At 38.4% G+C, this 25,990-nt stretch overlaps 2 protein-coding genes across 3 annotated transcripts; one reads left to right on the top strand and one right to left on the bottom strand.

Annotated features, from left to right (window-relative positions):
* The first annotated feature begins 679 nt into the window (after positions 1 to 679).
* ppid (peptidylprolyl isomerase D) lies at positions 680 to 6,754 on the top strand. Of its 2 annotated transcripts, XM_072395232.1 has the most exons (10): positions 680 to 859; positions 1,679 to 1,819; positions 2,237 to 2,343; positions 2,555 to 2,743; positions 3,241 to 3,363; positions 3,852 to 3,958; positions 4,227 to 4,368; positions 5,012 to 5,098; positions 5,530 to 5,572; positions 6,319 to 6,754. In XM_072395232.1, the coding sequence occupies exons 1-10, from the start codon at positions 775 to 777 to the stop codon at positions 6,405 to 6,407; spliced, it is 1,113 nt and encodes a 370-aa protein (XP_072251333.1). In that variant the 5' UTR covers positions 680 to 774; the 3' UTR covers positions 6,408 to 6,754. The 2 variants fall into 2 exon arrangements, with proteins under 2 accessions (XP_072251333.1, XP_072251334.1); XM_072395233.1 differs by lacking the exon at positions 5,530 to 5,572 and having other exon boundaries at positions 6,319 to 6,425.
* On the bottom strand, positions 6,752 to 20,492 carry etfdh (electron transfer flavoprotein dehydrogenase). The gene is made up of 13 exons (XM_072395231.1): positions 20,272 to 20,492; positions 19,473 to 19,631; positions 17,441 to 17,670; positions 16,987 to 17,068; positions 15,414 to 15,532; positions 14,645 to 14,722; positions 14,307 to 14,453; positions 13,874 to 14,014; positions 12,914 to 13,057; positions 11,770 to 11,938; positions 9,944 to 10,126; positions 9,281 to 9,502; positions 6,752 to 7,365 (listed from the first exon to the last, which is right to left on the bottom strand). The coding sequence occupies exons 1-13, from the start codon at positions 20,300 to 20,302 to the stop codon at positions 7,202 to 7,204; spliced, it is 1,869 nt and encodes a 622-aa protein (XP_072251332.1). The 5' UTR covers positions 20,303 to 20,492; the 3' UTR covers positions 6,752 to 7,201.
* Positions 20,493 to 25,990: the final 5,498 nt, after the last annotated feature.

Genomic DNA, 25,990 nt, shown 5'->3' on the forward strand with positions numbered 1-25,990 from the left:
AGGTGATAGAGCCTTTCCGGTTGTGACTCCAAATCTTTGGAACAGCTTACCTTTTAACATCAGGGTGACTCAGACCCAAGATCATTTTAAAACTTTGCTTGATACCAATTTTTCTTTTCTTGCTGGCTTTTAGAGCCAATTGAGTGGCATGTCTTGGCTTTCATCATGCCAGCCCCTCACTGTTTTGTTTTTAACCTCACATTTATCACCATTTTAGAGACACTTTGTCATCATATTTTTACATGTTCAGACTTTTGTCAACTCTGATTGTTTTAAATGTGCGATAGAAAAAAACTTTGCAAAATAAGAAATAAAGAACAAAATTAAATAAAAACACAAACAAATGTTGCGTTGTCATATTTTCTGTTTTGTTATTATGAAATGCTTTTTGGATGTCGATTTGTGAAATGTTGTATTTCCTGAAAAGATTCTTTGTTGTTCATGTATTAGTTGTTTTTGTTTTTCCATTTATGAAAAAAATAACGGAATTTTTATTTAATTCCGTTTGGTACATTTTAGATCACAAATCATGGTCAGAATATGCTCCTCGCTTTGGAGGAAGTTTTCTGACTTTTTAAACTTTTACGATACCAAAATAAAACACATGAATCCCTTATGTGTAATTAAACAGCTGAACTGTCGTCAGTTGGGTTTTATTTTGAAACTCTAAATCGGAAATTGTATGTGCGTTCCATTCTTAACGTTGAACCTGCTTCTGTGCACCGGCCGGGATTTAGCTAGGTTAGCTAGAACAAGGGACGAGCTCTCCTCAAAATGTCTCACCTAATACCCTCCGAAAAACCTTCCAACCCCGAGAACCCCCGCGTTTTCCTGGATATTGACGTAGATGGTGAAAGAGGTTAGGACCATTTTGATTTTATGAAAGCAAACAGCCTCAACTTCAATAGTTAGCCTTATTAGCTTAGCAACACCTTGGTATGTTCTAGCGTCTTCTAGATCAATTTCTATCAAGCACGAGTGGTTACAATTTAGAAATAAACAATTTCCTAAAGCGAAATATTTGTTTGGGATAACGTGTTTAGTTTTAATGTAAGCCAGTTGGATATACACAGCTTGTATTGTAAATACACGAACCACGTGGGGTCGTTTGATCGAGTAAGACTTAGTGTTGCCATCGTTTGCCTCAACTGTGCCGTCAAATCTCTGCAGATTGGTGTTCACGGCCATTACATTTTGTAGTCGGCAGTAATAATGCCAATATATGAGATTTTACTGTAACTTGGTCTTTCTGGCTCATTAAATATATTTGACAGATATTTCCAATTCTCCTGAGCGTCCTGCTCGCTTTTGGCCTTCCTAAACGATGGTGGTTTGTTCTAAGATGTAACAAAAATATACTGGTACAAAGTCACTACGGACGGTGGTTTCAGCTAGTCAGACTCAATGGATAAACGTAAATCAAGCAATCAATAAACCGATCTCACTATATTTGTACGGCACCTTTCCCAAACAAATCGTATTTCGAAGTGCTTTACAGATGACTGACAGAAGGACTTTTGATACTGATGCAAACATGGGGGAAGTTTTAAGCAGCGTTATTTAGATAAGTTTAACAACATGAATAATGTAACATGAAATGTATTATTTAGGGTAATGAACTGTAAATAGTAGAGCATCCTGGGCACTGATGTTTGACTGACTTGTTTTCTGTCCTTAGTTGGTCGAATTGTTCTGGAGCTGTTTGCTGATATCACCCCCAAGACTGCTGAAAACTTCCGGGCACTCTGCACTGGGGAGAAAGGCATCGGCAAATCAACAGGAAAACCACTGCACTTCAAAGGATGCCCTTTCCACAGAAGTAAATAGCCTTAAACCTCTCATTTAGTGTGACATTAGAGTTTAGAGGGACATCTTATTGAAAAACCGTATGTGATAGTTGAGTAGCTGAAGGGATGTCCAGCACAGTGACACGTTGATGTTACGTGTGTATTTGAGGTTGAGGTCAAATTATACAGCTCAGATTGCAAAATGGGTTGAGGAAAAATGTTCATGTCAAACAAAGGAAATTCAAATACACAGATATTCATCTGCTCGATATCAAAACTAAAAAGCTGCCTGTCCATGCACAGTAACAAGACTATATATAGTATTTAAAATGCCAAGGAAAAGACTCCAGTTCAGAAGGCTAATTTGGTCTGTGTTTATAGCCATTCAAGTAAAACATTGTTGATGTTCAGCCTGGAAAGCAATTTGACCTTAAACTTGTTTTTGACAGTCATCAAGAAGTTCATGATCCAAGGAGGGGACTTCTCTAATCACAATGGCACAGGCGGTGAGAGCATCTATGGAGAGAAGTTTGAGGATGAAAACTTTCACTACAAGGTAAGCTACTTAACACTCGACCACATTAAATCTGAGGTTCTAGGCAGTTTACTTTCCACTTAAAGTAAATTATGTCAAGAGGCCTTACTGAAAATAAACTTAAAGACATACATACTTACTTGTCTAAAGAGGTGAATGAAGACGACAGTTATTTACTTTTTGTGCACTAGTGAAGTTTTCTTTCCTCCCGTTATTTTTCTTCCTCCTGTAGCATGACAGAATGGGTCTTCTGAGCATGGCCAACGCTGGGGAGAACACCAACGGCTCGCAGTTCTTTATCACTACCGTCCCTACGCCACACTTGGATGAAAAGCATGTGGTCTTTGGACAAGTGTTGAAAGGGTTTGGAGTTGTAAAAATGCTGGAATCCATTGATACTACAGAGGATGTCCCAGTAAAAGTAAATGCCTTTTCATTTAAAAACAAAACCTTTATATTTTGACAAAGTTGACGGCCACTGTCCCAGACATGATCGCTGATACTGTGTGTTGTTTAAGTTTCTGAAGATTTCTGCCATGTTACGACTTCAGCATAAAGTAAATGACGTTGTATAGTATTCTACTCGGTAGAGTAATTAAGTTACATTTAGTAAAGCATGGTGACAAACTATTTCATGTAGTAGATGAACAGAAAGGGCTTGGGAGCTATTGTCTTGATGTAATAATGTTACACTGAAGAGGATAATAAATAGCTACCACTGGTAGAAATTCATTGGTACATTTTAGTATTTGCAGTGTGACGCCTTTTTTTAAATTGGTCTGTTTGAATCTACAACCCAAGCATTCCTTGCTTTTTGATACTGTTCTCTGAGTTTCCGTATTCGCAGAACTCATTCCATGAGTTCTGTGAGAAAGTTCTGTGCTATCGCTCTCTAAAGTTTGTGTTGTGCCTTTGCAGCCATGTATCATCGCTGACTGCGGTGAGCATAAGGACGGGGACAGCTGGGGCACCGCAGCAAATGAGGGAACAGGAGATGCCCACCCAGACTTCCCCGAGGACGCTGACATCGACTTTAAAGATGTAAGTGCCAGGGAGCTCTTTGATCTTCAAGGACACGGGTTAACTTTGGCAGATAGCATCAGGCAGCTCCGCGAGGATTGATGTGACATTTCTGGAAATGTGCTTTTTTGCTGCATCATGCAAATTCAGGCAAGAGGACAGACAGAATTTTTATATCAAGGTCCAGGATGTATTTAGCCTGGTAAACATTGGAAGCAGGAAAAACAGTTTCTAAATTAATTGAAGGGTATGTCTCGAGAATATTTACGTGCATACGTGACTTAGCCTTGTTAATAACCTGCTTGTCTCAGTAGTTTAGTTTATTGTTCAGTTGATTTTGTTGGTTGTGGTTTCATTTTACCCAAACATCAAGAGAAACAACTGCTAAAACTATAATTTTAGCTATGTCTATTATTACATTTTCTGTCTTAATATTGAGTTCTGTTTTCAAAATGAAAGAAAATATATTTTAAGTTTCCAGTGTCATTCTTAACTGTGCTTCTTTCAAGGTTGACAAAGTTCTGTCGGTCGCCGAAGATGTGAAGAATATTGGAAACAGCCTTTTTAAGAACCAAGACTGGAAAGCTGCAGTCAACAAATATAGCAAAGCCCTCAGGTAGAGTGCAGCGTCACTGTGTTTGTGGTTTACTTTCAGTCACAGTCATCCTCTGCCAGATGTGAGAATTTGAGAAGCAAACTTTGAAAGTAACCAGGAAAGAAATGATTTCAAATCATCTGCATAAATGTGAAACTACTGCACACAGCATCTGAAAGGAATTAATGTGGCAAGGGCCATTTACATGTATATTATGGATACATATCAAAATGTGGAAAATATTTTTAAGGGCTAAAGCAATCAACATATTTTAACAACATTCATGCAGGTACTTGGAGATGAGTGGAGATCAACTTGAAGAAGAGGCGCAACAGAAGCTGGAGCCCACAGCACTTAGCTGCTTCCTCAACACAGCTGCTTGCAAGCTGAAGATGCAGCTGTGGGAGGATGCTCTGGACAGCTGTAATGAGGTGATGTGAGCACTTACAAAACAAACTTTCAGTCATCACGGTCTTGTATCACGGCTTGGGCACTTCAACGATTCAACATTGTGTCTTAAACACATAGGTTTTACTTCATGACAAATAAACGTCACTAAGGGCAAACAGAAAGCCAATAAAACCCACCTTGTATTCATTTTTAAGAAGCATGTTATATCTTGAGTTGTTATGTGAATCTCTATTTCTCGAAAGCTTAAATCAGTTTAATGGACTCTTGTTATCAATGATGGTGACGAAATATGTACATTTCCCCCAAAATTGTGAATTATTTCTTTTAAACTATGTAGTTATTACATATCCTGTACTTTTACATTTAGTTTCTTTGAAGGATAAAATAAACTCAACAGAAATGCATTTTTGTTTGTAAATGTATTGCACTAAATTCTGGAGAAATCCCAATTTATCTTTTGATATTTTATGATACCTTTATTTGATATTGACACGTATATCTTACCTGTGTATTTGTGTTATTTCTGTACCTATTTTGTCCAGGAGACTCTTTTTACAAGAGATTTTAGATTTCAAGAGTTATAGATTTTACTAGTTAAAGAAAATTTTTTTACTTAATATAAGAACTTGGCAGTCAAATAATGAAGTTTAATTTCTGTTACAGGCTTTGGAGCTGAACCAAGCAAACACTAAGGCACTTTTCCGGAGGGCCCAGGCTTGGCAGGGTTTGAAGGAATATAACAAAGCCATGGTAACCTCCACAAAGTAGTTTACTCTTTAGAGGCTATAAGGATATTAAGGCCCAATACCAGGTTCTCTTTTTGACCCCACTCGACTGTTTTTCAAAGGCATGGTGCCCCTTTTCTTTTGCAGACCAAGAGGCATTGGTCATCTAGCCCATCATCTGTTGCCATTTGGATCACTACATCACTATTCCCTGACCCCAAAAAGAAAAGGGCACCTTTCCTCTGAAAAATAGAGGTGTAGAGCCAAGGAGAAAATTGGGATTGCATTTATCAATGTTGCTTCAAATATTATTAGTAGCAGCTCTTGACAGGAAACTAGAAATAAATTAAAGCAAATTTTTGGCAGATGGAAGTAACTTTTTGGATAGCTCCTCTGTTTATACATCAGCTCTAATGCATTTTGACTCATCAGTTATTTAATTTTCTTACTTGGCAGACTGATCTAAAGAAAGCTCAGGAAATTGCTCCAGAAGATAAAGGTGAGGTCTAAACTTTTGTCCTTCATGCAGACCTTGTTCTTACTCGTTATCAAGCTGAGCATGCGGCAATATTTGACTTTTGTGTATGTGAATGTTTACCTTCTCTCGAAATATTTTCTGCAGATTCATGTGCTTCATGAAAAACTCAGCCTGCAAGCTTATAAAGAAAAATAGTCTTGGAAAGAAGTCAATTTCTTTTTTCATTATCTCTGCTGTTGTTCCTCATTGGACTTCATGAAGAATTAAACATGTAATTCAAGAAAGATCTATGTAAATAAGTCACTTAAATGGCTCAGTGAACAGGACACCAGCTACTGCCAGTTTGTATTTTGAGAGTTCAAGAGGCAATGTATTGGCCAATATATTAAAAGTTTGAATGCACAGGGTGGGAGATTGGGCTCACCACAAATCTAGAGCCATTCTCCTCTTTCAGTTGCAAGAGTTGCACTCTTTTGATATTTTAAGCTGCAGTTTATTGGCTGCAGGCTAAGAGATAAGAGCTATCACTGTGCTTTCACGCTCTCCATGTGCCTTTAGGAGCAAGCTGTTTTTCAAGTAAAACTCTACTTGCAGAAAAACAGACTAAATATGGCAAACGGGACACATAAGGGCTAAGAACAATGTTTGAAATCTCACTATATGAGATGAAAGGTATCCATCACAAACTAGATCTGAATTAATCTGATTATTTAATTAATTTGCTGACCTGGAAAAGAAAAAAAATTAAAACTTCCTTCTTTCAACAGCTATCACCAATGAGATGAAGCGGGTCCATCTTAAAATCCAAGAAGAGAAGGAGAAGGAAAAGAAAATCTATGCCAAAATGTTTGCGTGAACATTTTACCTCATGTTTCAGTGAATTATCAATTTTCAATATTTAAAGTGGCGCATCTCCTCAGTGGAAGTCGCACTTGCTGAGGTGACGAGCCTGTAACCACGTGAAAATGCACAGTATTTTGTTTTGACGGTTCCTGTCTGTATTTCCCTGTAACATGCGTTCACTGTGAAGAGTATCTGAAGGTTTGTCTGATGATTGGCGGATTCCACTGCTGACAAAACTGGAGTTTTAAAACATTTAAGTAGAGTATGTTGTAGCGGGTCATGGTTAATTTTGATACGATGCATTCATTTGGTTTTATTTAATTTTTTATTTTTACAAAGGCCAATAAAAACACTGGATAACCGTCAACTGTTCTTTATTCATTACTGTGACATTAATATATACAATAACGCTTAGATTAAATGCTGTCACAATAGGCCATCAGTGATGCTCAAGCAATAATTTTACAGGTTGTTCAGTTCCACAAGTTTGGGAGAAATATATTAACTGTTGCTGCTGGTCAAGTCATTTGTCTTAAAAACATAAAAACAGACTTAAAATGCCCCCATGGAAGTGATTCAGAAAATGATAGTTCAACTTATGTGGTCCTGCATTTTGCATGGGTTACAGAACTAAACTCAACATCCCGCTGTATAATTCAAGAACTTATGTTTCTTGCACCCTCAAACAGCTACATAGTTATTTAATTTAATACTTAGGCACATATGCTGGCAAGTACTGTACCCCTGAGTGTGGCTGTACTTGATGTGTTTCAAGATTAATGGTATAAAAACAAATCCTGTGGACATTTACATTCCATTGTAGGCTGGACCGCCGCCACCCTCGGGCACGACCCAGTTGATGTTTTGGCTCGGGTCCTTGATATCGCAGGTCTTACAGTGGACACAGTTCTGAGCGTTGATCTGCAGCCTCATCCCGTCTCCCGTTTCCACAGGAACATACTCGTACACACCTGGCGGGGTGATGAGTGGGAGCAAGTAAAACAAGTTAGGGCTTCTTCGGGGCTGAGTGTTTTCTACCAGATGAAAACAAGCAGCAGATTTTTCTAAAGTATAGAATCACTTGTTACAGGACAGCACATCTGATAAGAAATACTTCTAATTCAAAATACTGTTTGAATTCTAATCTCAGTTGTGACTTTATGAATAATTTGGATTTGAAGTGGTCTTGACGTCTACGTTAGTGTGGATAAAATAAACACCCTAAGCCTACAAAAAATAGGTTCTACGGAGATGGAAGTTGTTGATTTGTCGAGGTCTTTTCCCCTTTATTCCAAACACAGATTGCAAAATTGGATAATGAACAGTTAAGTCTGGGCCTCTTCTGAACTGACACTGTTCCATAAATAAGCAAAAGCCGTGTGGATGATACTCATTGTCCCAAATGATAGTCAGAAATAATGTGAGCCAGTGGAAGAAGTTAGAGCTGCAGCCTGATTAGAACAGCTCAACGGGTTTTCTTGGCATCTATTTCTTGATGTACAGCATAAATCAAGGTGTTGTGGATTTCTTGGCAAAGATGGATTGTTACACAAACTTTCAATTGGGATGCCACAGTGATATTGTCCAATTAGTTACTAATACTGACAACAAAGGCCTGTCTGCTGATAGCATTCTATGTGTGATTGTAAAAAAAAACATGAAGAGTTGTGTTTGAGGGGCAGACAAAAGGAACATTCCTGAAAATCAGATAAAGTCCATCCTCTAATATCCACCACCTTCTTTTGATACTGTCAACATTTATAAAGTGTTTAATTATGCTGGCCAACAACTTTATTCCCATAACTATTAATGAAAATATTTTACCTTGCGGACCTAAAGCTGCAATGTTTACAGAGTTACTTAATTGCTGTTGTGCTTCGCCCACTCTCTCAATGGAGAGTAAAGAGCACAGCTGCATTCAGAGCAGCCTCTCAGTGTCGGTGACTGCATACCTAAAGATTACATGATGGCAATTTCCAGAGAGTTCAAATGGGAGCCAGTTTCTTCAGAGGACAGCGTGATGAGTTTAGCTACTATCAAAAGTAGATAAACAGCCAACATACCCTTTTCATAACCGAACAATACAGCTTATTTGCAGTTTTAAACAAAGATGAATGTTCTCAGCCTTGTAAAAGGCAAACAACTTAACAATACCCGACCTGGTTTCTCAGTGGTGATGCTACTGTTTAGAATAAAGACTGCAGCCTTTCACACACCTCAAGCACCACTACAAACACTGTGCTGATGACACAGTTTACTCAAAGTAACCCAATTTGTTAAGCACACTCAGGTCATTAGGTTGATTGGAACATAGAAGTGTTTTCTTTTACAACAGTTTGAGTGGTTGTACCAGGAATCCTGATCTCTCCTGGTTCATTTTTAATGATTTCTTACCGTTTGGGTATGAGAACACGGACTAGGCCATATTTTAAAAAAAACAATAAAACACAAGCACTGATAAGCAGAAACATTCACATTTGCTTGAAGAGTAAGAAATTGATGGTTTGGTCACACATAAAACATTCACTCACAGTACTTTATGAATTTAAAATGTATTATAAATTAAAGCTGTTAAATAAATTATTATATTAACTTGTGTTGTAGTGGCTTGTAAAGTCTAAATTAAATTAATAAGTAAGAATGTGGCTTTCATCAGTTTGCTGAATATAGTCTACACATTATAAAGTTTCTGCTTTCAAAATAAATAAATCATGACTTGTGTTTAAACGCCTGTTTTCACTTTAAGCTTAAATATTCGAATGATTCTGTCTGCAATGAAAGCACAGTATTCACTGTCTTACAAGTCTGTGCTTAAAAGATTAAGTCTTATCTTCACCTGGATAGATAGTGTGTGGTAAGGCTCTTCAGACAGCATGATTGTGTTACCTGCAGGGCAGAAGCGCTGCTCAGGTCCATCATAAATGGCCAGGTTCCTGGCGACCGGGACGCTGTCATCCTTTAAGGTCAGATGTGGGGGCTGGTCCCCCTCGTGGTTGGTGCCACTCAGGGCCACAGAGGAGAGCAGGTCAAAGCTTATCTTGCCGTCAGGCTTGGGATACTCAATAGGTTTACAATCTTTAGCTGGTTTCAGCTGGTTTGCGTCAATGCCTGCCACAGATTGAGCACAGCTGGTTATGAAATGTTGATTTTCTCTGCCGTGATAACAACCTAAAAACAAACTGCTGGCATAGTCTGGATAATGCTGGCCTAAATCAATACACGTAACCACAGTGATAAACTGTACCGCTCCACTGGGTGTAAATGTAATATTCTGAATGCATTTAACTTATGTAATGCATCATAGATTTAAAAAAAAAAAAGATTTATTATAAGTTCTTTTTAAAATGTATTTATTTACTATTATTTGACTCAGAATGAATATTAAACATGAGCTTTCTGCCATCAAACTTTGATTTTCTTCGTGACTAATCTTTTCCTTCACTATAAGACACTTTGTGGGCACCGAGAGATGAGCTGGATTCTTAAACATCAAAACAAATGTTTCCCACTTCACCCAGCTTTACAATGACTCTATTCTACAATACTCACCGCAGTGCTTGAGTGTCCAAGGCTCTTTTCCTCTCAGGATCCAGTAGAAAATCCCAGTATAGACCATACCGCCATACAGGCCAAAGTAATTGTGGAAAGATGGCCTGATGTTCCTCACTGAGTGCAACTCCTTCCATATCCACGAATCCTTCAAGGTTTCAGCATACTCAGGAACATGGATTCCTAAGAGGAAATTAAATGAAAACCAATCGAACCGACTCCTTATTTCCCGTTTGCTCTGCTGCTGTCGTGTTTTTCATTGATTTATCTTGACCTCTCTCAAGGGAGAAGATATGTCAGCATGTCTGAAGATTATTCATTTGAGCAGAAATTTAAATATTTTGCTTTGTTTTTTGTGCGCTTGCCATCTCAACACATACACAGCCTGGTAAAACAGTTTTAACTGGGGTTTCAGAGGTGGGCTGCATCAAATCCTTGGATGTAAAACTGAATCTCGCTCAACAGTGCAGTAAAACAAATTCATTTGGTTCATTTTGTCACCATGCAATGAAGACCTAAAGCTATCTACATAGTCGTCTGAACGATACAAATTACTTTCATAATTCACATTTCTTTTGTCATTGTACAACAAATTGTGTTGTGCATTTAAGACAAAAATAAATAAAGGAAGAAGACTTGTATGTAGGACATGAAATTAAAGTGATGAGTGCAAATGTAGTGAAGCGCTTTGAGTGGTCAGCTAGACTAGAAAAGCGCTATACAAGTACAAGTCCATTTACCATCAAGAGGCATCGTTCAGTACACGTATGACCCTGGGGTAAAAGCTGTTCCGTTTTGTTTGGGGTGGGATGGACCTGTAGCGTCTTCCAGATATGTTTGCTGCTCTACTGAGGCACCTGGAGATTAATGGGTCCTCTGCGGAGGGCAGTGAGCAGACAATGACTTTCTGGGCAGTGCTGAAGACAGAGCTTCCCTGTCTGCCGCTGAGCTGCCGGGATACCATACAGAGATGCAGTAGCCAGCACAATAACTATTATGGACTTTTAAAAAAAAAAAAAGAAGAAGAAGAAAAGGCATTGCTCTAGTGGCATCCTGCTGCAGCAGCTCTGGACATACTGAGCCTTTCTTTGCATTCTTTCTAGGTTTTCTACTGAGCTTGACATTTGACTTTTCGTGGCCACAAACCCCTCATCCTGGCATTGAATGTCCCATGCTGCTCAGCATTACCACCTGCTCAGCGTTTCAGAAGAGGAACCTGCCAGTGATCAGCTGAGAGAGGCAGGAGTTGTTTCACACGTATATGATGGTTTGCTGCTGAGAACGGTTTGCTGTTTGGGCTGTTCCAGGCTTTTCACTCATATTTACAGTCTGATAATTGATTATTTCAGGTTGACTAACAGCTGATCAGCTGCAGGATCAGTGGGCAGAGAACATGCACAGATTGGCATGTACCAACACTGATTTGGTTGAGAAATTAGTGGCAAATAACTGTCTGAAGCAAAACTGCCATGATGTAAAAAAACAATATTTCACAACAGTATGAATTTGACTTGTTTTAGATGGTGAAAAACTGCACTACTCTGGCCTTTTGAGGTAGATTTTAAGTTTCAGCTTGCTTCAGGACAGCATCTGTTTTAACAAACCTGAAGAGCTCTGACTGCTGTAAGACACCGATTTCTCATACAAACTTTACATGAACCCACTTGCTACACACTGAACCTTTAAAATCTTTCTTTTAAGGTGTGTTCCCCTGTTTACTGTGGGCTCTTAAATTAATAGGGCAGCACCTTTCACCCTTTGAATTGAAATACAAATAGCTGTTGGTGCTTCTTGCCGTAATTATCAATGGGCCTTAAATTCTGTACCTGCCGTCTCAGAATCCAGGTTCTCTGCAGTGATTTTAGGGAAAATGGCCTCGGCAGCCAGCATGCCACTCTTCATAGCTGTGTGGGTTCCTTTGATCTTTGGGACGTTCATGAAACCTGGGCTGCAGCCAATCAGCAGCCCTCCAGGGAAGGTCAACTTTGGGATAGACTGGAGAGTAGGAGGAGGAAAGAGTTCATGTGTTAAGACCTTCAAGTTCTGACAAGATTTCAAGAACATGGCAGCCATTGAAACACCAGTTGAATCAGGTCAAAGGGGGTTAAACAGCAGGTATTTAGTTAGATACATTTTACTTTACCTGTGACTAAGGAGTATTAAGTGAGATTTTATTGATTTATGCTCTCTCCAGCCATGACCTTTGTGGTTTATGAATTAACAGTGTGCATTCTAAATATTTTTAATTTAGTACAACTTGCACATACATATTTATGACATTTTTCTCAATAAATAATGCTGCTTCATCAAGTAAAATCTGTGTCTGAATCTTTCTTTTAGCCTGCCACGCTGTGAAGTTTCAAATTAGAAGATAACCAGATATGTAATCATGGTATAGCTTGTGATCTTGTCCCAGGAGGAGCATATCCGATAGATCAAATGATACTAACAAACTTTGAGTCAAGAGTTTTCATTAAAAAAATCTGACTACTAAATATGAAACCGACTGAGATTGATCAGAAATTAACAGAAAAGTTTAATCAAGCACTTCACAAGCTCCAAACTACATTTGATGGATACAAACACAGAAATGCCCCAGAAGAACTGAGAACATCTGAATAAACTAATTGTTTGTCACAGTTGATACTATGTTGTGAGTATCAATCTGTTTGCTCAATAAAAATGATTCAATTTAATATTCTGCTGATGGCTTTGATCAAGCAAAATAAATGAGTAAAATTAGCTAGCCCTGGTGGTGAGAACCAACTGTCTAGTTTAATGATTTCAGTACATCTGGCAGTATCCCCAATGACATATCTGCACACAGCCTCTACTGGCATTTACACTGGATTAGTTTACGAGTTGTTCCTTGTTAGATAAGGCATACCATGTATCTGGTTAAGAACAGACAAGGGTTAACAGTTCTACAGTTCTTAACCAATTGAAAAAATATCTGGTGTACAAACATACCTGAAATCCTCCTTCATTCAAGGCTCTGGCTCCATAAGCGATCCTCTGGCCTCCCTCCAGCGTAGCAGATACAAAAGGGTGGTGTTTCCAGCGCTGGAACTCCCTGAAGGGGCTCAAGTAAGGGTTGGAGTAATCAAGACCAACCTTGTATAAGGAAGCAAAAAAAGGTCAGTTAAAATAACTTGTAGTGGTGCGCTTCCTTCCGTTGAACACTTGGGCTGTAGTTCACATCTATTTGTCTCTCTGCTACTGAGCCATTTGTGCAATGAATACAATATCCATTTTCACACTGGCCAAAAAAAACATTTACACCTACTATTATCTGGCTTTTGAGTGCAATAGCAAAAGGCTTAATTGGCATTCAGTCCACCAAATGACTCTGCTGAGGTTGTGAGAATTAATCGTGTCCGCCGTGCACTGATGAGAGCATCAATATTTACATGCTAATTTCCAAGGAGAGTGCTGGGCTACAAGAGTGGGTATAGCTCATATTTTCTTATGGAAAAACAGGTTTACTGACAGCAACAACTCAGAAACAAATAAAAAAAAGGACAAAACTCATCTAATTTAATTGTTTGTAGGAGAATTTTCAACTAACCCAAGTATCTCAGAAAGCGTTGCTTAAAGTTGTCTGAAAACAGATGTAACCACATCTCAAAAAGCTGTTTTAACAAGCTATTTTTCTTATCTCATGCAATTAAACACCTGTGTGGAAATTAAAATGGACAATTATGCAACATGCAATTAAATTACCTCCCGGTCCTCCAGATATAGTGCAAAATTGGCTCTTAATCATAGGTCACAGTGATATGTTACTGAGAGTTATTTCTTAAAATCAAGTAAACATATGTAATCAATTCTAAAATACTCCCTGAGAATATTCCTAAAGTAATGCTTATAAAATATTTGCTTATATTGTTTATAAAATAGCAGTAAATACAAATATATAAAGCAGCTCACCACAAAGCCCAAGGCTACAAGAGGTTCTCCTTCATTGAGGTGATACAGGAAGGATCCTCCATATGTGTGTCTGTCTAAAGGCCAACCCACAGAATGTTCCGTCCTGCCAGGTTTCCACTTCTTCTCATCAATCATCCAGACCTTTAAAAAGACAACAGTTATGAAGCATGAGCATGTGCATCTTGTGAGAAACTACCATATCACTGCAGTGATTGAACATCTATTTTAAGTGACTCAAGCAGACATCACCTTCACAAACAGTGTCGTGTATCACTTTCAATGTCAATACATTTACATCATATAATTAAACATATTTAAATTTTATAATTCTTATCAGAATTTATCAGTAAAAGCAGATTTGCTTTAAGCCACTGACAGAGTGATCAGGTCTCTCTGCAGTATTGAAGTGGTAAGGCTAGTCCATGTTATTTACCTCCTTAAGACCAATAGCATAAGTCTGGGGTTCACAGTTCTCACGCAGGTTGAACTGCTTGTAAAGCTGCTTAGCCAAGTGGCCGTGGCAGCCCTCTCCAAACAACGTGACTTTAGCATGGAGCTCCATTCCCCTCTCAAAAACATCCTGAAACACAAGAAAGTATTTGATGAAAGAGATGAAAATGGAAAAAACAAAACCAAACATAGAACAGTTAGATCATTATGACAAAAACCCATTAAAAAAACATTTATCAATTACATGATTTATTAATTATAAGAATATTTTTGACTTCATGGTAACAATGGGACAGTAATGAGCTGTTTCTTGTATATTACCTTCGGTGAGCCATCCTTGGCGATGCCTACATCATTCGTGGCAATACCTTTCACACTTCCATCCTCATGAAATAAAACCTAAAATATGAAATATATTTCTTATCACTTAAAAAGCTAACGAAGAAAATGAACGCCAACAAAAATAAACGAATAGACAACTATACTGTAAGAGAAACATTTCCATTCAAAATATCTTTGGCAGCATCATCAGTATTTTATGGGTTGCTGTCCATCTGAGCAGTAAAGTGAGTGCCGTCCACTCAGCTTTGCTGCATTTCGCTCACTTTGACAGTATATCCTTTCAGGATTCATCTGGATGCTTCGGTCTTCTGTCACATTGTCAGGTTACACTTGTGATGTTGCCCGCTTCAGGTCATGAGTCATCCCAAATTTTCTTTTACCTTTTTTCTTCCTGTCAATCTGGCACAGATTATTCTGTCCAAACAGTGCTGTTCTAGAAGTGATGTGGCTTTCTGTGATGTTTTTCTAAAAAAAATGCAATTTAATCTGATCTTTCTTCTGAATGGTTTGCATTGAAGGAGGGAAACTTCCCACAATTCTCTAATTTTGTTTTTCTCCATGAATCATAACACTCAGACTGTTGCTGTCAGCATTTAAAAGGATTTCATTACAGCATCTTTATCAGTAGAAGCATACAAGAAACAAGGATACAATTTTCTCACCAAGCTTCATTACTACTGACATACTATGCTTAATGGGCAAATTACTTTTGAATGCAAACTGTCAGTTCATTGTCAGAGAAACTCACCTCAGCTGCAGCATAACCAGGGTAAATCTCCACTCCAAGCTCCTCAGCCTGCTCCCCCAGCCAGCGCACAAGGTTCCCAAGCCTCACAAGGTAGTTACCATGGTTCTGCATGGGCAGGCCTTAAGAGAGTATGAAAAATTATGCAGACAAAGATAGCATAGTGGATGTTTGCTCCAGTGTTTTATTAACAAATCCGACTACCTGTTCAATAAACAATTCCAGACACATGTGACTAAATGCCTCCCTACATCAAGACTCTTCCTTTGCGCCTATCGTCCTTCCGTGGGCTCTTTTCTTTGACTTTGGAAAATGTGTCGGGATTAAGGAATAAAGGTAGAAGAGACTCTGACCATACTTAAACTAAGCTGTGACGAGGGTTGGCAAAACTGAAACTAGGGCTTTTCTTAAAATATTCTGCAGAGAGCGCATTAAAAATCCCACCGAATATGTTCTTATCAGTGTTTGTATGTTCTCCCCCTGTATGCGTGGGTTCTCTCCGGGTTCTCCGGCTTCCTCCCACCGTCCAAAAACATGCATGTTAGGTTAATTGATGACTCTAAATTCTCCTTAGGAGTGAGTGTGAGTGTGCATGGTTGTTTGTCTCGTTTGCCTCTATGTGTGGCCCTGTGATGGACTGGCGACCTGTCCAGGGTGTACCCCGCCTTTCACCCGATGACTGCTGGGATAGGCTCCAGCCCACCAGCTACCCGATTAACGGATTGATGGTATAGAAAATGGATGGATGTTCTTATCACATGATTTCACAGAAGGTACAATATATATATAATCTCAGAATGAGATACTGAGGGTGCTCACTCCTGTCCTCATATTCATTTTTAGGATCATAGCTTGTACAACTGGATGAAAATAATCCAGCATCACTTTGAATTCCCCACAAGGAATTGTGGGCCAGAGCTGACTCCTTTTCCTTTCATAGACGATGGTCGAGTGTTTCTCAAGTCGAGTCTTTAAGCTTTTTTACTTTAGCACTCAAGATAATCCGACCAGCTTCTATAATGGCAGCTAATGTGTCATTTCACTCAGTTAGAAACCTTTCGAAGCAAGAAGGACTATTCGATTTTACTTTCACTAACCCATCTTCCAAACAAATAGAGGAAACCCTTGTATTGTACATGATCATAATGACCATAGCACAAGTGTGCTCCAAATTTAGATGTGGTGGCTCATCAGTGGCAAAATTAACAAGGAGCAGCAGAAATGCTGCTAAACACATAAAGGTGAGTGTGAAGCATATCTAATGCAATGTATATATTGATAAATAAAGCAACTCAGGAAGCATCAATACGCAACTACCTCCACACAAATCTGCACCACCAAATAGATAGATTCTGTGGGAAACACTGTGTTTGCACAGACCTGTTTTATTGAATACCCTTTTTTTCTCAACTACTTTAAGCCTTACACTTGTACTTGTGGTAACAAATACAATGCTGATCTCCGACTGAACCCATATAAATATGCATGACGGCCCCTCTCTATCAGACCAATATCGTAGCATACAAACAGAACACTATGCTATTTTTATGAAAAAAAGAATATAATATGCTTTTACCTGGTAATATGGGGATAGGAATTCTGTATTTTTCTGTAAAAATGTTGAAAACATCCTCAGTCACTGGAGTGTGCAGAGGAGCCTGAGGATAAATAAAGTTAATTAAGCATGTGCTGTGGGGACTGTAATTTCTTTGTGAATAGTACCCATTATGTCTAATCATAATCAAATACACTTTTACATATCAATACAAATAGGTGGACATTCATGAACATGGTGAATGAAATCATTGAGGATATATAAGCCACATGCAGTACTGTAGCATACGGTATGTACAGTATGTAGCTTTGGTAAATATAGCACTGCTGACATAACGGCACAAAATGCAATATGTTACACAAGGAAAAACAGAAATAATAGTATGGAGCCTCTGATCTGAGCATCCATGAAGTTACAAAGGGCATATTTATTGATACCAATCAGTCAATCAAAAAAAGCTGAACGACACACTCACCCCTCGTTCCTTCCAATCAGGAAAGAGCTCAGTGAGGGCACTGGGCTCTAAACAGGCCCCTGACAAAGTGTGTGCTCCAATCTGAGGGGCCTTCTCCACAAGGCACACTCTAAGCTCCTTTTGATGTTCGTTGGCTAGCTGCTTGAGACGAATGGCTGCCGAAAGACCAGCCGGGCCTCCTCCTACTATGACAACATCTGCCTCATCGCCAAACCTTTCCATTTCGACACCTGTAGATACAACAACAATTGTACAACAATTTCTATTACTAGAGATATTTTCTGAACATTATACAAAGTACTTCTCATAGAGCATTAACCCAAAATGTCCAAATCATTAAATCACCTGTGAGAAATTATAAGCAATAATAAGACAAAACAAATACAAAGTAGTAGACAAACCGAGATGTAAAAGTGTAAAAAAATTAAATCAATTTAGCAATTTAAATTGGGAAATGCTCCCCTATGAAAAGTTTGTTTTGAATAAAAGGATTTCCAAAGTGGTCACTGATCAGACTGCATTGATTTCCTTCAGCAGTCTATCCATAGCTTTGGGGCTCTGACCATGAATGCTCGGTCACATCTAGCTTTCAGCTACGCCTCAGGAGCAGATAAAACACTTCTGTGCTGGGACCTGAGGCTGCAAACATATTTGTATGGGATTTAGAAGTCAGGTATATAGCACAGTGAAACCACGAGGAGGCTTAAAAGTTAACAGTAATATCTAAAAATCTATATAGAGCTGGTTCAATGATTCTTAAATAGGCACAACGTGGTCTCCCATCCCCAGGAGGCTTAGGTGATGAGGCTGTAATGTCCACACTGGGAACGTGGCGAGTGCAGATCATCATGATTTTCATTTTGGCTCCCATGTTAACAGATTAAAGCTTCCACACTGACTGCAGGAGACGCACGTCTCAGTTACAGCCCAAGCAGCACTGCATCAGCGACGCATCGAGAGTTTAGGTGCGGTGCTGCGTTTTGTTTTGTTTTTAAAGCCAGGGAAGTCCCACCATAGTTTCCATATCGAAGCAACAAGTCAAAGACATTAAACACCTCCCTGGTATGACGATGATAACGAATAATCTTCAGTTAATTGCAGCATTTACATGTTAGTCCCCCAAAGTTATAGCTGAAAAGCTTTCATGCTGTCACTTTATGAGTCATATCAACCTTGGATTATACAGAACTCTGTATTATACTTTATGGTCATTACCAGAGGCATCCCGCTGTTTAAAAACAACCATGCAGCGCTGCAGCAGAGAGATCAGTGATGAGAAAACTCACAAACGGGCACAACACAAGAGTTCAGTGCATATTCCTGCATGATGTTACCCTTGTCAGACATAATATCTGTCATATGGTTTAATCATGTTATATCAACAGCACTGTGTCAGTTTTATGTTAGAATTATTATTGCATTACATATCTTCAACAATTAATGTCGACCTTATATATGCAGTATAGTTGTGTAAATGTATGACTTGAAGGTGAAAGCAGCTGGCAGAATTCTTTTTTTATCTATGCATGTAGAAGAAAATGGTGTTATAAACTGCTTTCATAATTGCTTTTTTCTTTTCTAAATTCCTCTTACAGTACAAAATGCAGCCAGGGCTCCAGACTGCAATCATTCAGTCCCATTCAGTTGGTGACAATTTTCCTGACAGTAACTAAGTTCACACACTGGGGCACCAGCGTGATGAGGAAATTATTTTCCCATTTGTTTTTTTCTGCATGCTCCCCTTGTGACAAACCAATTTGTGCTGGGTGTCCTTAAATTTTCCAGTTAGGAGCACTGGTGCTACTACTTGAAAGGGAGCCCCGGTAGTTATTGTTAACGCTGGAAAGACGTGTCACATGAAGATCACGATGATGACATAATTCAAAGCAGATCAAGGTACAAATATATCAGCTCCCCCCAGCTTAAAAGTGAATATATGGCTTATAAAAACAACAACAAAGAAACCAGATCAGGTACTTGTGATATCATCAATCTGACTTTTACAATAACTACAGATAATGCAGTCTCTTACCTTCCCATCTTGAATCTTTTTCTCGAGGATGGATGGTGTAGTGTGTGGTGATTTTGGGTGTTGATTCTGAAGAACACGTCCTCCTGTGTATTGATGTGTACAGCTGAGGGGCGGCATGTTCTGTCTGTATTGTTGTCAATGCCCTAATACATCTGTGGGCTGCAAGAAAGGAAACAGCTCCCAGTCAAGATCAGTTCTGTCAGGTGGGACCTGGTTTAACTCTCTGTCTAATTTGGTCTCCAACATGTAGTTTGGAATCACCGCCATTAAACCACAATAAATCTTGTGAACTTTAGCAGGCTAAGGTCAACATATGTGGAAAAGAGACTTAAGAAAACACAACTCCCCAAGAAGTAGCCAGTTTAGCAAACAGCTGTCGAACAGTTGTAACACTGACAAGCTAACAGGTTTTAACAAGTGGAAATTAAACGTATTTCTTACATCCTAGATACCCTAATTACATTTAAGAACAGTAAAAAAAAGTAACTGACAACATGAGGAGATTTCAGAAAAGACATAACTCAATTAATAATCCATGACAAGGACACATCTCATCTGACCTATATTGATTCAACTTTCACCCACATTAGCTTGATGCTAATGCTAGGCAGTTTACTGCTAAGATCTAGAATTTCGAGAAGGAAAAAACATACACTTTAACAGAATGAAAACATACTTACAAACTAAACATTTTTAATTGCTAAAGAAAGCAGCAGACAACGTTGAAGTTGTAGCCCAGTCAACGTCCAGCATTACAAAACTCGCAACATGTTAGCTAACCAGCTATTAGCTGACTTACCTTTACATGAGTATCGGCTAGCTGGGAGCATTCTGCTTCTGCTAGTGTAAACTCACTAGAAGACAGCAGCTTCTTTTTTAAAGTCAGCTGAAGTGAAGCTGTTATGTCCTCACTTTGTGCCGGTGCAAGGCTTATATAACTCACACGCTCGGTAAACAAGTTGTGCGCGCATATACCTTACAAAATACGTCTCATAACGCAGACATTGGAGTGCACCAAAAGCTGCGCTGCTGCACTCGACATTACTTAACAGATCTCTAGCTGCGCAAGTATAGATCTGTATACATAACCGCTGTCATTGCCACGCGTAAAATAAAGGGCGGTGAGGTGTAAGAGTCAGGGAGAATTTAGAGGTATGTCCTTAAACGCTTCTAAAGGACAATGACGGCGTTTACTGTTGATCCACTGTGAGATACAATCTATACAATACAATTTACCTTTTGATGTTACACTTTGTTACAGTACTGGGCAAAAGTATTGAGCCACCCCTCATTTCTTATAATCTTTTAAAGTGTTCTTGAGCAACAGTTCTCCATGAAAATCTTTCAAAGTTTATATTTGGGACATTGGACCTTTTCAGAATTGTTAGTCCAGTTCAGACCACTTTCAGATTAATTTTTTTGTTTGATTGTTTTGTTTGTTAAACCACTTCACACTGGTCTATGAATCATTCAAGCATAAAAATGGCTCCTAACTCATGGAATAAACCAATGTTGTGTCGACACATGACAGACAATTAAGCAAAGAACCTATTTTCAATTTAATCTTTTGACATTTCGTTACAGACAGCCTATCACAAAGATGCAATTTATTCCCAATTTTTCAGTTACATATACAAAAATTCCATCCATCCATTTCCTATACCCGCTTAATCCAACTTCAGCGTCACAGGGGTTGGCTTGAGCCTATCTCAGCTTTCATTTGGCTAGAGTCAGGGTACACCCTGGACAAGTCCCCGGTCCATCGCAGGATTTGAACCAGGAACCCTCTTGCTGTGAGGCGATGGCACTAACCTCCATTAGTAAAATTAAAAAAAATAAAATAAATACAGTTTAACAGTCACCCAATACTTTCCTTCTTTCTTTTCACCACCAACAAGGCAAGGCAAGTCAAGTTTATTTGTAGAGCACAATTCGTACAAAAGGCAATTCAAAGTGCTTTACTGCTATATGAAATCAGAAGAAGGCAAATAGAAATCAGAAGAAGGCAAATAACATCATTCCATAAATCTAAAAAATAATCATTAATTGATTTATTAAAAAAGTGCAGATAAAACACTTTCAGTTGTCATATGCACAGCTAAATAGAACTGTTTTCAACCTGGATTGTTGGAGTTGAAGCCTGTCTCACATCTTCTGGAAGACTGTTCCAGATTTTAGGAGCATAAACCTGAAATGCATCCTCACCTTGTTTAGTTCTGACTCTGGGCACCAGCAGGAGACCCTTCCCTGAGGTTCTCAGAGTCCGAGTTGGTTCATATGACTCTAACATGTCAGAGATGTACTTTGGCGCTAGACCATGAAGAGACTTGTACACGAGCAGAACTGTTTTAAAGTCTATTCTCTGAGCGACAGGAAGCTAGTGCAAAGACCTGAGCACTGGACTAATATGGTCGTATTTCCTGTTTCTAGTCAGGACTCGAGCAGCAGCGTTCTGGATGTACTGCAGCTGTCTTGCAGCCCGTTTAGAGCCCAGTGAGCAGGCCGTTACAGTAGTCTAACCTACTGGAGACAAATGCATGGATTAGACTTTCTAAGTCTGGTTTAGACACTATTCCTTTTATTCTGGCAATGTGTTTTAGATGGTAGAAAGCTACTGATGATACTGATTTAATGTAGCTGTTAAAGTTCAGGTCTGAGTCAAATATTACCCCTAGATAAGGTTATTCTCAAAGAGCTTTTAGACAAAAACTTGGCATATTTCAGCATGGTTTGCAGTGTGCTGTTACAAATAGAGAGGAAATGGGACAAGTGAAAAGTGATGTCCTTTAGAAACAGGAAAAGATCCAGTAAAGACCTGACACAGGACCTGAGGGATGCAAATGGTCCTACTAAAGATTAATTAACTAAAGGGCCAAAATAATTGCTTGTATTGAAGGGGTTACAACTCAGGTATGTAGCATGACAGCCCAGGGATCAATACCACTGGTAATCTTACTCCTTCTCCTTCCAAATGTTTTTGTGCATGTTAAATGTGGCAAATATGAGTTTTGTTGTGGTCCCTCAAGATGAAAAACATACTGTAGGCTTCCAAAGAGTTGTGCAAAGAAGAGAGCCCAAATCCAGACAGAGCTCTCCAGAGGGGTAGTTGTAAAATTAATGAATGAGAGGTTCTGTCAGATTTTGATCCACCACGCAATACTATCTGGCAATGGCTTCATTTTAGCAGTTTAGCATGTCAATGATTGCAAACACACTGCCAATAGAGGAAAAGAAAAACACACGGTGGAGTAGAAAAACACATCAGTCATGGACTTGATTCCCCAGAGCCTTCACCTCATCCTTATGTAAGCGATGTGGGATCTTCTTGAAAGTGAGAACAAAACAAGAGGCAACCAACATCCAAACAAAAGATTTTGAATGTCCTTCAAGAAGTCAGGAGAATTACTGCAGGGGGAAACTTCAAGAAACAACAAGAAACCTTGTCGAAGAGGGTTCAAGCTGTGTTAAAGAATAAAGGTGGTACTGAATACAGACTATCAATCTTATTAGAACTGCACTAACTCTGTTTTAGCCTTCACACACTATTTCCATTTATACTAGCATATATCATTGCACACATTTCTTCAATAATCAATATATAACATGTGCAAACTGGGTTGTCATTCAGCTTTGTTATAATTTCTATTTTCAGGTGCAACAGTAAAACCTGAAGACAAAGTAAGAGCTGTGACATTTATAAATAAGTCATAGACTAGTCATAACTATAGATCGTATGTTCCTACGTTTTAAAAATTCACCAACAGGGGTCTGACTTTCCGCTCCTCTTGTGTGACGAGACCGTTTTTTTTATTCTTTCCTCTTTTTTATTTCTCTTGTCGATCTTAATGTTCAATCCGTCTGTTGCAGTCTTCAACTTATCAGCTGTCGCCATTTTTTGACGTGGGCACCATCAAGTTAACTAATGATTTTAACTCATGAACAGGTTTGCTTCTGAGAAAGTTTCATTTATGATGATATCTGAGAGCACAAGTCATGCATTTTTTTAATTAACTTTGTAGTCTCTGCATGTTATAACCCTTTTCATTGTTATTCTAATTGTGATTCATCTTATTCAATGTGATGTGCATATACAAAAAGTGCCTACCTGCCTGGTAATATGAAGTAGATCTGCTTTAACAGCTTCATCTCACCCCTGGATACGTTTGTCCACTGTGCAAAAATGGATTAGTATCACAATAAAGGCTTTAAAATTGTGACATCTTACTTTGCCTGTTGTTTCTATTAATCTATTAACCTAATCATGCAGTTTTTAAACCTAATACGAACCAACTGCAAGTGATATAGAAGCGAGAAAAAAGATGCAAGATCAAGAAAAAAGCAGGGTAACAAAGATGCAAAGAAAAAAACGATGACAAAAATAAACTGGAATAGCAGACATGGAAAACAAAAAGCTACATTAAAAAAGGAACAATGAACAAAACAAAACCTACAGACCATAATATGGGCATGTTATAATATCAAAAAGCAATCATCAATTAGAATTTCATAATGGTTCACTTTTTGAACCTTTATTGTGAAACTTTTGTGTTCTGAACAGTGAATCAATGCTACACATTCTTAGAATTGACCTATACAACACAGATAAAGCCCTAACCTGGAATGAATGCATTTCAACAGTCTACCTTATGTACACTATAAAAAAATAATTAAAAAAATGCAATATTACATGTTTTTCATAAACTTTACAGATTTATATCTGAATTCAACATAAATGTGCTTAAATGTGCACATTAACATGGTCAGACCTGAAATACAAGTTTCACTTGTTTTGTTGCTTTGGCATAGAGGATTAAAGCAAAATGACTTTCTCTTTAATATCTATAATTATTTATTTCTAAATATTGATGCTTCTTGAGACTGAACATGAGATTGTTTGGGGGCACAACAGCTCAGTATTAGCACACATACTTAGTTCCAATAATATGATATATAATAAGTCATAGACTAGTATAGACTATATAATAATATAATATTAGTTCCATACTCTGTTCCAATAAAAACTTTCTCCAACTTATCTAGATGTATTGCTGCCATCAAATTCAGCAAACATTTTAAATAAAATAGTAAACTTTTTCAACATTTGACATAAAATCTCTGTATATATGTTGTATCTGTTAATCCCAGCTATCACTGGTTAAAGTTTGCAAGTTAGCATATGTTGGTGGGAATCCTGAGATTTCTATCAGGCCAGCTCCACAAACTCTCCACTGAGCGTCCACTGACCTTGTTACTCTTGAAACCTCCAGAGCGCTGAGTTGGAGCCTCACAGAATTAATTCCTTATGGGAATCTAATATGTTTTAAATCTCTGAATTTGCTTTGCTCTGACAGTGGGTTCATCATGTTTTTTGTTTCATTTGATTTTATATCACATCCTGTATTCTTGCTTAATTTCCTCAGTCTTGCTTTATTCTCTCCACACATTTACCTGGCCCTATAGTTTCTAATTACCACACCTGCAATGCTTAAGTCATATTCCCTCAGTATAGATATTCTTTGTACAGCATCAAATCCGTCTTCATGTCTGTTGTGTGTCTTTATGATATGGATTTACACAGCATGGCCAATCAATCAATCAATCAATCAACCAATCAATCAATCAATCAATCAAATTACTCTAACATGTTGTTGGGCAACATTTTTCTTTGTTTGCGTCATGCATTTAAACTGATACTTAGGAAAGCTTATGCAAAACTTTAGCATTTATTTCCATCCAAAGAAGCGTTATTTTTTTGTCAAGCTGTTGCATGTGTGTAAATTCCTCTCTAAAACATCCCAAGGATTGGGTATGGTCAAATACTTAAAAAAATTACTTATTGATACACTCCTGTCAGCATACTTAGTCACAAAAATCCCAGTAATGACAAACATAATGGAGCGTTGGTTTAAAAGTTGCAGCTGCAACATTTTTTTTGGAGTGAGATGGATGGAATGTTCATTGTGTCCTGTGCCAGTGAAGATTATAAAGGGAGCATTGTCAAGGAACCTTTTAAAAATATATTTTAGAGAACACAAACAGCTCTGACCATGGCTGCTACTCACATACTTCCCCATCATTTCTCTCAGTTAGGGTCATTTCTAAGCAAAAAAAGCACTTTTCGATGAGGCCCTGAATGAGTTTAAGGTCTGAACTCTGTGGTGAGTAATCAGTCAGTGAAATGACGTGTCATCCTCTCTGAACCCGAATACCTCTTTCACGTTTTGAGCCAGATGAATTGCAGCATTGTCATCTTGAAATATATTGGTACCATCAGTGTAAAAAAACCTATTGATGGAAAAATGTGGTCATTCAGTATGTCCAGGTTATCAGCTGACCTCATTTTGAGCACAAATAGATGCCAAGCCTATGTCTGACCCCAGAACATTTGCTTTGTTTTCTTGGTGATTACTTTTTTTTTTCTACCCAAAGTCGACAGGCAATGTATGTTTCAAGACTTCCCGCTATGACAGCACCTGTTAATAAATGAAAGTCTATTTCAATGGGTTTGACTCCCTGGG

This window comes from Leuresthes tenuis, unplaced genomic scaffold, assembly GCF_036924035.1.
Source record: "Leuresthes tenuis unplaced genomic scaffold, fLeuTen1.0.hap1 SCAF_11, whole genome shotgun sequence".
Taxonomy (NCBI): domain Eukaryota; kingdom Metazoa; phylum Chordata; class Actinopteri; order Atheriniformes; family Atherinopsidae; genus Leuresthes; species Leuresthes tenuis.